The sequence below is a fragment of the Hippocampus bargibanti genome, linkage group LG04, assembly GCF_051943395.1.
Source record: "Hippocampus bargibanti isolate YZ-2025 linkage group LG04, ASM5194339v1, whole genome shotgun sequence".
NCBI lineage: Eukaryota > Metazoa > Chordata > Actinopteri > Syngnathiformes > Syngnathidae > Hippocampus > Hippocampus bargibanti.
Window position 1 is genome coordinate 9,858,295 of NC_142737.1, and position 15,848 is coordinate 9,874,142.

General features: G+C 39.8%; 1 protein-coding gene across 3 annotated transcripts; it reads left to right on the forward strand.

Moving 5' to 3' along the window:
• The first annotated feature begins 3,353 nt into the window (after positions 1–3,353).
• Positions 3,354–15,848, forward strand: ptger4a (prostaglandin E receptor 4 (subtype EP4) a). 3 transcript variants are annotated; one of them, XR_016114659.1, is made up of 3 exons: positions 3,354–4,336; positions 6,805–10,686; positions 10,717–13,719. XR_016114659.1 is itself a non-coding variant. In XM_088993905.1 (3 exons), the coding sequence occupies exons 1-3, from the start codon at positions 3,551–3,553 to the stop codon at positions 13,826–13,828; spliced, it is 1,200 nt and encodes a 399-aa protein (XP_088850031.1). In that variant the 5' UTR covers positions 3,355–3,550; the 3' UTR covers positions 13,829–15,848. The 3 variants fall into 3 exon arrangements, 2 of the variants coding, with proteins under 2 accessions (XP_088850030.1, XP_088850031.1); XM_088993905.1 differs by lacking the exon at positions 10,717–13,719 and adding an exon at positions 13,760–15,848 and having other exon boundaries at positions 3,355–4,336; positions 6,805–7,149; XM_088993904.1 differs by having other exon boundaries at positions 6,805–13,719.

A 15,848-nucleotide genomic window follows, 5' to 3' on the forward strand; every position in this document is an offset into this window, starting at 1 on the left:
TCATAACGGCCCTCGAGAGGAAACCTTAACTACAATGTGGCCCGCGGCAAAAAATGACTTTGACACCCCTGTTCTAAGTCAAGGGTGTCAATCACTTTTTGCCACAGGCCACCTTGTGGTTTCGGTTTCCTCTCGAGGGCTGTTATGAATTTGGGGAAGCCATTACAATGTTAAATCCCCTCCAGAGCGCACAACAAATGCATGAATAACTAGTTTTCAAATCTAAAGTCAAGAATAATGATTGTTATTGTCGTTTACATATGCCAATTTGAAAATGCGGTTCAGATTTTAGCAAGCATGATGGAATTTCACAAGTTTGATTTGTTTTCGCGCGCCGGATAAAATGATGTGGCAGGCCAGATTTGGCTTTGATACTTGTATCCTAAGTAAACAATAATTTTCCATCTGCTACTTGTTTGTTGAGAGGTGATCAGGTTGTGCACGTCTGACTGACCTGAAGAAACAACACTCCTACTAAATCCAATGACTCGGGTGACTGCACCTGATTGGAATTTCATAATTTGATCAGAATATTTTTTTTAAATAGTCCACATATAGCCCTTTTTTCCATGAACAGCCAGTCAGAACATTTTGGAGATTTTCAGGAACACTGAAGACCCAACTGAAGGTGTAAGAATGAAGAGATTGTTGCTTTGTGATAACGCGTCATGTGGTATTTGTTCATGATTGACTTTAAGTCTGACTTGTTTTTTTCCCCCTTTTTTTCAAGCAAGAAGCATGAGAAAAATCTGCAAATATTTTGTGGTAAGTTATGTCATTTTTTTAGTCCATCTAATATATTGTATTGTAATTTATTGACACGATATAAACTCTCATGTCAAAAAAGATCCCCCCCATATAATAGTGAGATGGCCGCCGGTTATTAAAAAAGTGATTAAAAGACTCTAAAATGATGTATAAATAATCATTTATAAGGGTGATTAATGTTTATTTTAGTATTATTATTTACTTGTTCGGGTGTGACTAAGTGCCTCTGCGAAGGTCATATCTGGCAGCTGAAAATATTTGTCAATTGTTTGCTTGGACAAACTGGTTTGCAATCATTTTAATTAGATTTGAAGTATCTGGTCAACCCCCATCCACAAAAAGCAAGCTTGAAAAAAAGGCTGACCGCCACTTTGGAACTTTCGTATGCTTGCTTACTATCTGTAATTACTTTTTCATTTTTATTACAGACCAAGAGTTTGCTGTTGTTTTTCTATTTATTTATAATTTATTATAATATATTGCATTTTTTAAATAAACAATGCATCAGGTGGCATTGGTAAAAACAATCATAAAAATAGAAAACATAATTAAAAAAGCACAGTATTTCATTTTTTGAATCAAAGTCATTTTAAATCACACTTTTTTTAAAGAGTCATTTTAAACGATAAAAAAACGATCAACTCTTGTTACTAGGCAGATTTCACCGGGCCAAATCACAACAGTCTCAGCAGCCAATGAGATAAATTAGCACAATGCAATCAGGTCCACGAGGCCATTTGATTGGAAGATGAAATTAGTAAGAACAGCCTCACCTCTGGATTAAATCATCCCAAAAATCTATATCTAAATTAATGTAAATGTTACAGCCAAAACCCTTTTTTTTTTTTTTTTTGTTTTGGTTAGCGCTCTAGTTTACCTGCTGGGAAATGTAAGAATTGGATCGATCCACCAGTTTAATAAGGAGACATATTATTCAGGTCAAGGGGGGCTAGGTTTTTGACAGGCGTGTAAATCAGTAAAATAACTTTTTGTGTCAAATGGGCAACTGGTGAAGCTGTTCAAGCACACGACATCCGCGTCTCTATTCAAACGCTGTCAGACACTAAAAATGCAAAAATGCAAGTTCTTGCATGTGCGCACGGCCCTCTTAAAGCTTGATAAGGTAATTGGGCTTGTTCGTGCCTGCCCTGCTCGAGAACGTTTTGCTCTTTGGCTGCATGATCATGATGGTGTTTTTTCCCCTCCATCAAAAACCCCTGCGGCCAAAACGTGATATCAGGTGATGGAGCGGCAGTTCACACCAAAACAAACATGTAGATGGGAGGGGAAATGACTCAACGTGTTACTAAAAAGCGGCAACTGAAGTTTTTCCTCCTTAGTGCAAGAGTGACTTAACCCCTCCATTTATTTTTACTGAATGTATTTTGTCAGTGAATGCAACAAAACCTCCACAGAATACAATAAAGTCATTGTCCCGCACAGGATTTAAACAAACGGTGATGTTTTCATTCACAAAGTGTTTCACAATACAAATCATGTCATTCGTGTCATTCATTGTTGAGTGCTATGGACAGGAACACTGATTGCCCACCGCACTGACGCCCCCTTCTCTACTCTACTGTAAGTGGTACACAAGCAATGCCACATGTTATCTGACTGGAACACACAAATCCAGGAAAAGTGCATTCTTAAGAGGCCTAATCATACAAATCTACTTTTGCGACATTCTGCAGAGGCTCTAAAACGAGACAGACGTACGGTTTCACGCACCGGATTCTGACATCATTTGTTATTTTCCCCCCATACACCCAAGTTATGTAACGATTATGTTGGGGAAAAGAAAGAACCATTATTTATTTATTTTGCCAATTCGCCTGTTCGAAACCGACAAACTGAGATGGCAAACGCATTTGAATGCAACACGACAAGTACTGATCAGAATCAAAATCAGAAAGCCTTTAACTCTTTCATTGCCATTCACGAATTTATTCGGGAATTGAAAATATGAGCCCTCTGGCAATGTTTTTCCCATCCATAAAGGGGCAGAATGTATCTTTTTTTCATGTTATCACTTTGTTCCAGCTTCAGCTGTTGTTCAAGCACCTTCACAATCAGATTTCGAGTTGGCAACCCTAAATGGGGTACCAACGCCTCCTTGAAGGCGTTGGTAACTAATGGATGTCTGAAATGTGATTGGTTGCAAATTTCCCCATTGTGGGACAAATAAAGGTTTTCTGATTTCTGATTCAATGCTTAAATACGAAGAAACGCGTCTGGAAGCAGCACAACATGGGAAAAGTAATGAAAGGAAGTTGAACGCAATTTTGAATTATTTAATCAGAATTTATGGACAAAATATTCTGTGATTCACAGATTTTTAGGCTAGCAGAGAAGGCTTTGCTGGCATTGACGGTCGACCACTGCTAAACGCTCGATTCAGTTCGTATGTACACGGATGAATACACTAAATGTAATACTAATTGTACTAAACAGACTTTATGAATTCCTCCTTTCAACATTTAGTTCAACTTAATGTCAATATGGAGAAAAAAAGTGATCATGTGATGGCGGGTGGGAGACGTTCCAAAATTGTTGACATGATTAGTGGGAGGGACTAAAAAGTTTGAATCAAGTCACCGCGGCCGTGGAGCCTGATTTTGTCTCTCACTGAGAGCTTCGCAACCCGAATGCAATAACTTTTGGACTCTTGCTTGCTTTTTGGGGACTATGAAACAATGCCACCGAGGTGTTCTGCACCTGAGCGGAGTTTCCGTCTCGTGAAGAAAGTTCGTTCCTGAGTCCTACCGAAGCGTCGTGAAAGATGGAGAACACGACGAGCGACAACCGCCCCATGATCCCCACCATCCCGTCCATCATGTTCATCTTCGGGGTGGTGGGCAACGTCATCGCCATCGCGGTGCTCTGCAAGTCCCGCAAGGAGCAGAAGGAGACCACTTTCTACACGTTGGTTTGCGGTCTGGCCGTCACCGACCTCCTGGGTACGCTGCTGGCCAGCCCGGTCACCATCGCCACTTACGTGAAGGGGGCTTGGCCCGGCGGGGAGCCCCTGTGTCAGTATTTCGGCTTCACGCTTATCTTCTTCTCCCTGGCCGGCCTCAGCATCATCTGCGCCATGTCCGTGGAAAGGTACATGGCCATCAACCACGCGTACTTCTACAACGACTACGTAGACCAGAAGTTGGCCGGCTTGACACTGGTGGCCATCTACGTGTCCAACGCGCTCTTTTGCGCGCTGCCCGTCGTCGGCTTCGGCCGCGTCCAGAAGCAGTACCCGCGGACGTGGTGCTTCTTGGAATGGCGGAGCAACGAGACGAGCGACGCGGCGTTCAACTTCATGTACGCCGGTTTCAGTTCGGTGCTCATCCTGGCCACGGTGATGTGCAACGTGCTGGTGTGCGGAGCTCTCATCCGCATGCACCGAAGCTACATGCGAAGGACGTCGCTGGGGACCGACCTGACGCGCGGTTGCGTGGACGTGCGGAAGAGGGGTCGAAATTTCGGTCGCCTGGCCGGTGCCGAGATACAGATGGTCATCCTGCTCATCGGCACCTCGGCAGTTGTGCTCATCTGCTCCATTCCGCTTGTTGTGAGTTGGCGTCTTTGCGCCTTTATGCACGTTTTACGCAGTGTTGGGTTCTTCTGGAACGCGACGCTGATTTATATTTTGTTGTATGAATGGCAACATCACACCTATAGGTGTGATGTTGCCATTCATACATATTGTATAAATTCATACATATTGTATTCTATAATTTTATGGAAGAGCATTTAAAGCTTTTCTTTGTCCTGGCATGGATGAATACATGAAAATAGATATGCTGTATATGTTGATAAGGCGCTTGTAAATACAAGGTGTTATTATAATAATAATTATTATTATTATTATTATTATTATTATTATTCACAGACGATTTAAATCGAGGGTGGATAGTTTCCTGATGATCTCTAACGACTGGTTCACCATGGCAACCGCTCAATTGCAAATATTGTTAACACGTTGTGTAAATAACAATGTAGACACTTCTGGTCATCACGGTGCATCATATTACATCATATTTCATAAATTGTCACAATTTAAAGTTATTGCTATTCTGCATTTGCTTCGTCAGCGTGTTATTTAGTTACTACAAAGTGAGTGAGAGTGGCTGCCTTTCCAGCAGGTCATGTATTTTGCTTTTCTACTTTCATTTCTTTCATAACTTTGCTGCTGTGAAATGTAAATTTCTCCACTGCGAGACTAATAAAGGCAAATCCAATCCAAATCAAATTATATATATGCTCATATGTGGATGTCAAGCAACGGAGTAACAGTTTTGTGGTCGTTTAAATTGGGTATAAATCTTTCAAAAGGGCAAAATAATTAAAATTTTGCTTTTGAGCCTGTAAAGTACTGAATAGTAGGACTCAAATACTCATATTCATGTATTCAATATATTCAGTTCTGAACGACAAGATGGTTTGGAGCTGGTAAACATTGTGTTCAACTTTGTGTTTCCTGTTCTTACTTTGAACTTCCCGGTGTCAAGCATAGTTTTTTTTTTTTTTTTTTGCGGTCACCCCACCACAATTTGTTTCTGTCAAATCTGTCATCACTGGTCTTGACATCCAAAAAGAACAAAAAGTTGACAACAAAGTCTTCATGATAAAAATCCATTGATGACGTGTATCCAATCTGAGGTGAACAGACACAGCAAGTTAAACTGTCATCTTCATGTAGGAAATCTGGCCTTGGACAGAATTTAGGACTTGGGAAACTCCTTTATCGCCGAAGCAATTTATGAATTGAAACTCCTTCACAGGAAGAGCTCATTAGCCAGGTTACAAATTTAGCAGTTCATGGAAGAGACAATGTTTTATTGCTTACAGCTGTTCTTACAGCTGCACGCCCAGGGTGTGATATTCTAATCAAGAAAACTATGTTTTACTAATGTATCACTTAAAGGACAACCGACGTCACTTTTTTGTTTTTTAACTGACATCAGAAAAACGTTTTATAGCATCTAAAATACCCAAAACGCGCAGTATGATATTTTTATTCAAATGCAAAACACCAATAAAAATGACTTAAAGTGTCCAAAATCTGCAAAAAATTGAGCTGCGAATTGGGCATTTTCAAGTCCCGCCCCCAGTTCGTGATGTCACGCCAAGACGTTTTGCCTTGCTCGAGAATCAAAACAATGGCTTCAGATTCGAAGAATATGCTTTCTTGTTACACATCCAGTTATGAATATGATTCAAATAGTTCTGAAGATGAAAGCATACATGTTTGCAATCGATTAAATAATTTATTCGTGCCATTTTGAGGCAACATTGGGGGGAAATCTCTCACCCAAAAAAAGAGGCACAAAATGGCGACCTCCTGTGGCCACCTCCGTTTCCACAGGGTGTTAAATTCCTTGCAACACGAGGTCCCAGACCAAACAAGTACAGCAAAATACATTGACGTGATGGAAGGACCGCTACAATGCGTATTTTTTACGGTCAGGGGCGGTCCTTTAGTGACATCACGTACGGACTCGTCACCAACTCAAAAACAAGACTTCCTGAATATTCAGCGCGAGTCTTAAAATGTAATATTTAGCGATATGCAGTGGAATCTTTTTAAAATACGCTCAGTAGAAGTCATTTGAAGCCATTTTATAAATTATGGACACAACTTGTCCGGAGACGTCGGTTGTCCTTTAAATTTGCATATACTCTCAATAAATAGCTTGGCAGAGGGCTGCAGAATTCAGGCGTCTGTCATGAATGGCTGCGTCTCCTGTCGGCAGTAAAGACAATCTTTCTGGGTCCGAGCCTTCGTCCACAGTGACCGATTGAACATCTTTGATACGTTTTTTATGCTAACATTGTTTCTATAAATAATAACGATTTTTTATTTAGTTTTTCCAACTTAAATTACGAAGTTAGGGGCTAATATGGTAATTTACACATTTTTTTTCAGTAAAGCAGAAGTCACTCAGGCAATTAAATGATTTCAAGAGCAGCTTTCACACTTTCATTCTTTGGTCTCACAGTGATTTGAAATGTCCCTTCTTCATTCTCCATTTGCAGGCCCAGGTGTTTCTGAACCAGCTCTACAAGACTCCGGTAGAACTGCGCTTGGACAAAAACCCGGATCTCACGGCCATTCGCTTTGCCTCCTTCAATCCCATCTTGGATCCCTGGATTTACATTCTGCTGCGCAAAGCCGTTTTCCGCCAACTCGTTGAGAACATCAAATGTCTTTTCTGCAAAATGGCCGCCAAGACCCAGAAGACAAGTGACAAGGGGGGCTTACCCTGCATGGACGCGGTGCCTCGTTTGTCCTCCTCAGCGATCTCCAAGCGATACTCGCAATCGCTGGTGTCCATTGAGGTTCCTAATATCAGCTCCCAGACTTCCTTGTGCATCTCACAGGTAAATGACACACAGTCAACGCGCTGCTGTGCCAATCACAAAGCTGAAAGTCTGTCATGGGCTTCATCGTGTGAACGGGATAACATGACCCCAAGGACAGAGGGGGGCCCTGTGATTATGGGCCCCCAGACGATGCCAGCGAAGGACCCCGGGCTACAGGTGTCAATCAATTCTGTTACCATGGAGGAAAAATGCATCTGACCTTGCTGTGACTTTGAAATGTGAAAGAACGAAGCAAGTCATATCTCACAGGCAATCAGTCAGGGAAAAAAAATAATGTTAACAATGAAGAGTTTTGCACTGTTGACTCACAGCAAGGCCTGGAATGCTGAATTTCCAATAGTCTCCTGTAAATACAATACAATACAATACAATACAATACAATACAGTGAGACCTCAACTTACGAACTTAATCGGTTCCCAGACAGAGTGTGTAAGGCGAAAAGTGTGTATCTCAAAAAAAAAAAATTAATCCCATAGGAAACCATTAAAATGGGAATAATCCGTTCCCGGGTTTCCATAAAATATACTTTTCAACTAAATAAGCCTTAAAACTACACACAACATTGTATCTAAAAAAAAAAAAATAAATCCCATAGGAAACCATTAAAATGGGAATAATCCGTTCCCGGGTTTCCATAAAATATACTTTTCAACTAAATAAGCCTTAAAACTACACACAACATACCTTATTCTATGTATAATAACTGTGCTGTTGTATTGTAATGAAATACACAGCATTGTATCATAAAGTCACTTTATTTACATTTGTGATGGTCATTTATGGCTTGATGAATGGCGTTGGAGGTCGAAGGTCAAAGGGAATTGCTGTTTGGAAAGAGAAGCGCATTACATGAGGACTGTAATTAAAGAAATAAACTGTGCTGTCAAATAAAGTTTTATTTACCTTTTTGATGGTCGTTGATGGCTTATGGAAGGAGAGTCACCTTCCATATGGACTGTTGGTAACTTAACCTGTGGTGCTGTTCGGTCGTGTGCTTCCGTAGATCACTCCGCCAGCCGTGGTGGGTGTGTATTATGAAAATTGTGCTTATTATAAGGTTTAATTTTCATAAATTTGACGTTTGTAAGACGAAAAGTTTGTAAGATAAGGTGTTTGTAAGTTGAGGTCTCACTGTTCATATTGATTTAACAACAGCTGAAGCTGTAAAAAAACACTTAACATGGACAACTATCATATACAGGAAATAAAGCAGTCACAGAGATATGAATTTACGAACAAATGCCAAGTAAATTAGTTTCAAAAGCTGTCAATAGACATAAAAAAATAGTCATGTCAAGGTAATGTTGATGCTCGATCCCGGATAAAGCAAGTATAAAACTCGTGAAAAATAATATGAACTACAAAAGTGAATTTCATTACAAAAAAAAAAATAAAAATCTATCAGGATCGACTGACAAAAAGAGACAATCAGATTTATTTGTCTGTCCATGTTTTGCTAGGAGCTACTTCCTGGTTCAGATGTTAGCATCGGTCTATCATGACTCTCCTATTTGAAATCTGGGATTTATTTTTATGTATTTTTCTAAAGCAGAGGCTGAATGTTTCTGTTGTAAATCAGTGGTAAAAAAAAAAGAAAATAATGTGTTTGTTTGTCCCAGTATTTGTCAGTGAGCAGCTAGCACCTGGTTGAGATGGTAGCATGAGAAGTAGCCTAGCATGTTGATTTTCATGTAGGAGAAACAGTTTTCTTTGGAAAAAAGACAAAGTAAGCCCCTCAAACTAAAAAAATTATGACACATTATAGTTTTGTTGATGTGTCTTGTCTAAAATTATCTCTGGGCTACTTTAATCGAATATGAAAGAACATTTCCATCATGACTCAAAATGGTAAAAACTAAAATAAACATTCCTAAAAGAAAGGTGATTTTTTTTATTGATGTGCATAAATGTGCCAGTGCTTCTTTGTGACATTTGTCTGAAAACTAAAAATACAAGAAAAACCCATGAAGTAGCATCCATCAATTCCATTTAGCAATTAGCCTTATTAGCATAGCAGGTTAGCTGGAGCGTATCCCCATTGACTTTGGGCTAAAGTCTGATTAATTGCCAGCAGAATGCAGGGCACATGAAAAAAAATCTCAATGCCAATCATAAGGCGTTATTTAGTCTATTGTGCTTGTTTTTTTGGAATGCGGGAGGATACAAGATTCAAACCTGAAACTCTGACACAGAGGCAACCATGCTCACCACGTGTGCTAGTTGTGGAATGCAATATTTTCTATATCCATCGATGTCTCTGTTAACCGTATCCACCTATTGGTCACCAGGGCGGAGTGGACAAAAGTTTCCTGGAAGCAGGCAGGGTGTATGCATATTTCATAATCTTGATTATTAATAAACAAACAATGACCAAAACAACATCTTACCATTAGTCACATCACAAATCTCCATTTTGTTGTTTTGTTTTTGGGGTGTAATTTGATTTTATTACAACAAAAAATTACCCACTTCTTTGTGACTCGAGCAATGGGAAAATAAAGCTACAGTGATACTTTGGCTTACAAACTTAATTGGTTCCCAATCAGAGTGTGTAAGGCGAAAGGTGTGTATCCCAAAAATTAATGTGCCATAGGAAACCATTGAAATGAGAATAATCCGTTCCCACGTCCCCATAAAACATAATTTTCTACTTTCTAATTTTCTAAGCCTAAAAACTACACAAAATGTACCTTATTTTATGTATAATAAATGTGCCGTGGTATTATAATTAAATAAATAAACTGTACTGTATAATAAAGTCGTTTTATTTACCTTTGTGATGGTCGTTGGTGGCTTGATGGAATGGAGTGGCCGGTTTCATCAGCATTACACACTTGATATGGAACGCAGCCTTCTTCTTTCACCATCTTGAGGAATGATCCCTTGGAGGTGCTTTCTCAGCGATAATTTTACCTTTTTCCTCATCAATTGTGTTCTGTTTAGCTCGGTTGATAGCTTTTTGTATCAAGTGTACAGATGGCTTGTGCGGGTTATTTGTGGAGCCTGATTGATGGGAATTTTAACCTTGCAGTCTACACTCTGCTTTTGAACAATCAAAGTTGAAACAAGTCCAAATTTCACTGTTTTCTATCCATTTTCTCACCATTTCACTTTTGTTTTTTGTTTCAATCTCTGTCATCTCCCTTTCGTGTGTGTGCGTGTGTATGTGTTTTCTCACTCTCTCTCTGTCGTCTGCCTGTCTCTTTAATGTTTAACACCCCCCCCCCCCACCACCACCACCGCTGCGTTCTTGACCAATCACGTGGCTTTAACCGAAGACACCATTTTGTTTTTGGGAGAACGGCCTCATTCTCTCTGTCTGTAACCCCCACCCCCTCCCTGCTGCGTTCTTGACCAATCACGTTTTAACTGACGACTGGGGGCGGGGATTAGAGGACCAAAACAAGCCGGCTGCCATTTTCTTTTAGGAGAACGGACTCGATCGATCGAATCATCACTCATTGTGGCATCCCGAAAAATAGTCTGTATGCCAAGGTAAAATTTTCATAAATTGAACATTCATAAACCGAAAAGTTTGTAAGCCAAGGGGTTCGTAAACCGAGGTATCACTGTATTCTGGACCACCATGTGGACATCATTTTTGAAATGCTGAGGTCAGAATGTCAATGTCATGAATTTGTGGTCAGCAGGCGCAGCAGCGGTGAATGTGATCCTGCCGGTAGCTGTCTTTGTTTTGGATTCTATTGTACAGCACTCCCCCCCACGTTTTATTTTTATTTTTTTAACGGACATGTTATTTCAGCCCCGTGACTAATGTTCACTGTGCAGTTTTATTTTTGCGGTAAATGGCAACTGTTCCTTTTTTTTCAACTGTCCTGGAATCCACATAAATATTTCATTTTAAGAAGTTTGTGACATCTAATTATTTATAAGTGACTGCCGGGAATATTTTTCACCCCACATGTGCCACATTTATGCTTAGCTTTTGAGTTTTCAGCAGTTTTTATCACATTTGTGATGAATGTGAGTCAAGATGGACGATGTGGTCACAGATGTTTTCATATGAAGTTCGTTTGCCAATGCCAACTTCAAACACAAGGACACACTTAAGCATTCATGAAATTATAAAGCCTATCGACAAATGCTGCGGTTAGGACATTATTTGGGCAAACTGATAAATACTTCTTATTCGTATTTATACAGTTTGACCGGCCATGTGTGGTTTTGGAGCTTTCAATTGGAGCTTTCAAAACGTTACGTCATGTCATAGTTAACTCATTCACTGCCATTCCCAAATTTATTCGGGAATTGAGAATATGACATAGAGCGAAATTCCTGAATTTGTTCAGGTTTTGGTTTTTTGCATGCTTGGGTGCCGATAAAGTGCTGGCCATGGCCTCTGGCAATGTTTTTTTTCAGCATTTGCCTTTTGTCCAGGTTAGTGCTTTATTCCAGCTTCAGCTGTACTTAAAGCACGTATATAAACCAATAAGTATTTATTGCATAGAATTTTGGACAGCCTCCCTCATTTCAAGCTCATATAACTCGAGACCCATATAATTTAGGAATTAACTATTTTTTTCCTGATGAAAGAAGTGAGTCGAATGTTTCTAACACTGTATCGAGTGTTTGTGTAGTCCTAAAACTCAATATTCTGTGGTTCCTGGAATTCAAGTGACAATGACAAAAACCTTGGCACTGGAGTGGACACATTTGGGACATGTCCGGCAGTGAATGAGTTAAAGGACATCCGACGCTAATGGGTTTAATTACCCCAACAGACGCCTTCGGACAAGTTGTGTCCATAATTTGTAAAATCACTTCAAATAACTTCTACTGAGCGTTTTTTACAGATTCCACGGCATATTGCTATATTTTACGTTTTAAGACTCGTGCTGAATATTCAGGAAGTCTTGTTTTTGAGTTGGTGACGATACCTACGTGATGTCACGGTAGGTATCGTCACTGACTGAGAAAGCGACACACAATGCATTTTGGGTACTTTGTTTAGTCTGAAAATTTTGTGTTGATGGCGAAATCAGAAGGAAAACACATAAATAACGCAATGGTGAATCGTTGTGTGTTGCACCAAGACTACTATTTGATACGAGCTGACACAAATTCCCAGCAGACAAATCAGCCCATATCCAACGGAGCTTGAGCGCCATCTTGTGCATTTTCTGGGACGCTACATTGCAGTCCAGACGCCTCAAAATGACACGGAAGGACTTTTTTTATCGATTGCAAACATTTATGATTTCCTCTTCAGAACTACAGTAAAGTCTCGTTATATCGATATTCAAGGGAGTCCGAAAAAATATCGATATAACCGGGACTATCGATATATCCGACCCTGTTTGCATGTAATTTTCTCCGTGCGTGCATAGAAATAGTATCGATATAACCGGGACTATCGATATATCCGATATCAATATAACGAGACTTTACTGTATTTGAATCATATTCATAACTGGATCATTAACAAGAACAAGAGCATCTTTTCCGAATCTGAAGCCATTGTTTTGATTCTCGAGCAAGGCAAGACGTCTTGGCGTGACATCACGAACAAGGGGGCGGGACCTTATGAAACACGCCACTTCCGGGGTCATTTTGAAGTCGTTTTGGGACACTTTAAGTCGTTTTTATGGGTGTTTTGCATTTGACTAAAAATATCAGCCTGCGTGTTTTGGGTATTTCAGATGCTATAAAACGTTTTTCTGATGTCAGTTAGGAAACAAAAAATGGTGTCGGTTGTCCTTTAAGAATGCATTCATTTAAATATTTGACTGTGTGTACAATAGTTGCTTCATAAAGGGTCAAACGAGAACTTGGGATTCAGGTGTACTACATATTTATTTATCATCCATACAGGCCAATCCTAATGTTGTACAACATGACATGATTGACATTCTGCTCCGCCTGCTGTCATGTAACCAAGTTGTTTTTTTTTCATCTGAGTTTGACCTCTATTGACTGTAATTGTGAGCAAACAAATGCTTTTGCAAAGATGTTCATAATAATCATTGTAATAGTAATGCCTGTTTGTACATAATCGAAATATTTGTGGCCTCATTAAAAATGATTTTTTTTATTGTAACATGCTTTTGAATCAGTACTCAGATTGTAATGCAGAAGGATGCGATGAATTACTGTAGTATTGTTATCATGTTAGTTACGGCAGACATATTGTGTCAACATCAGGGGAAGGCGAAAGTTTCTCACGTGGCTTTTTTTCTGCTTATGAGATCAACTCCAAGCCTTCATTATCCATCCAAAGGATGACCCTGACAAGAGCAAACAAACATATTTAGGATTAAAATCCACAAAGCAACCAGCAAGCCAATCGTCGCTCATTAAAAATGATGCCTGATGCGTCACACAGATAAGACGCAGGCAGAGGGCGACGATTAGAAACGCCGGAGGGGAAGTTTCTCAGCTGGAATAATAAACAGAATTGAAATCTCAGAGGCCTTGCAATTAAGTTCAAACAAGCAATCATTTGACTTTGAAAAAAAAAAATATTATCATAAAAATCCCACAGAGTCTGGGAAGACATCAAGGAGGAAAACGCACTGTCGGCCTCTACTTTGGAATAATTAGATCTAATTCAGTGACCTTGGGTGTTTTGTGTCACTTTTGCTGTAGGTTGACAAGCTCCAGAGCACACCTGCAACTATGACTTATCATGAGGCAATTGCGGCTGTGAGCGGATGACAAAAACCCTGGCACAGCAGTGGAAATAAGACAGAGCCGATCCAGGAAGTGATGAGTATCTTTTTGACGATGAAAAGGTTTCGTCAGTCGTCATCTGTACTTCTTTAAAGGCGTCGGACGTTTCGCTCCTCATCCGAAGAGCTTCATCAGCAACTAAAGTTGTGCTGGTAACTCTGGCCCTATATATATCCCTAATGCACGCCGTATTAAAATAATCAAATTAGCGAAATGTGTCGTGAAAGTGGTGAAATTGCTGTTATATGTAAAGAATGTCTGCCCCAACTACATTTTTAACACACCAAATCTGACCCACTTTGGACACTTCTGACCTAAACCTACCAGGTAACAACTTTTTTTAATACTCAGAATTATAGGTATAGGTGAAAAGCAGAGTTTTAAATATGGATTTCGGGCTCACACTAGTTGGATCGCTGATTCCAATGTACGCATTTTATATCGTCAGCTTTTCTCCAAATGGAAAGACAGTGACAGTGACAGTGACACAAAAACTAAAGTAATTTCCTGTTTTGGCTGTTATGTCTACAACGACACAAATTGAACGTGCACATTGACCGCTTTCAGTGGCTGTTTTCAAAAACGTCTCTACTGAAATCTGTTTTTGCGTTTTGAAATCTCGACAGAAGGTCACATGCTCGCACGTTACTGGAAGCCAAGAAGTGTTTCCCAGCTTGCTGCATTTCCTCTGCCAAATGTAACTTCATGATTCTTCGCCTCCACTGCTGATTTTAATAAACCAGGATATCATATGTCCATCCATCATTTTCCAAGCAATCATTAATCCTGTGTGATCACCTTCAAAGCCAACTTCACCCCCATTACGTCTCTGGGACACTTGTTAATCATTTATACTCCAAAACTGCTTTGGAGAATACACTGTGAGGTTGCCTTACAACTGTTGAGATTTTTACCGCAATGTGCGGCCTTTGTTTTTTTTAGATGTCACGACCATGATGAGTTACCGCTTGCTGAAACAACAATTTTTTTTTGGTCGACGAGTAATAAAGTCAACTACAAATGAAACAACATATAAATGGTTTCTCAACATGAATTAAACACATGATAAATTGTAGTCATGCATATGTCAGCTGTCATCAAGTGTTCAAGGACAACCGACGCCTCCGGACAAGTTGTGTCCATAATTTGTAACATGACTTCAAATGACTTCTACTGAGCGTATTTTACAAAGATTCCACGGCATATAGCTATATTTTACGTTTTAAGACTCGCGCTGAATATTCAGGAAGTCTTGTTTTCGAGTTGGTGACGATGCCTGACGTGACGTCACGTCAGGAACGCCCCTGACCGAGAAAGCGACACATAATGCATTTTGGGTACTTTGTTTGGTCCGAAAACTTCGTGTTGATCCGTGTTGATGGTGAAATTAGAAGTAAACAACATAAATTGTCTGATTCTGATTCTAAATAACTCGATGGTGAATCGTTATGTGTTGCACCAACACTACTATTTGATACTAGTTGACACAATTCCCAGCAGACAAATCAGCCCATTTTCAATGGAGCTTGGGCGCCATCTTGTGAATTTTCTGGGCGCTACATTGGCGTCCAGACGGCTCAAAATGATACGGAAGGACTCCTTTAATCGATTGCAAACATTTATGCTTTCCTCTTCAGGACTATTTGAATCATATTCATAACTGGATGAGTAACAAGAAAGCATCTTCTCTGAATCTGAAGCCATTGTTTTGATTCTTCAGCAAGGCAAGACGTCCTGGGGTGACGTCACGAACAAGGGGCGGGACCTTCTGAAACTCACCATTTCCGAGGTCATTTTGAAGTAGTTTTGGGACACTTTAAGTCATTTTTATTGGTGTTTTGCATTTGACTAAAAATATCAGCCTGTGTGTTTTGGGTATTTCAGATGCTATAAAACGTTTTTCTGATGTCAGTTGGGAAACAAAAAAAGGTGTTGGTTGTCCTTTAAAGGGCGTCACTTTTTTGTTTTATGAGGCGCGTGATCAGAAAACATTTTCTTTTAGGTG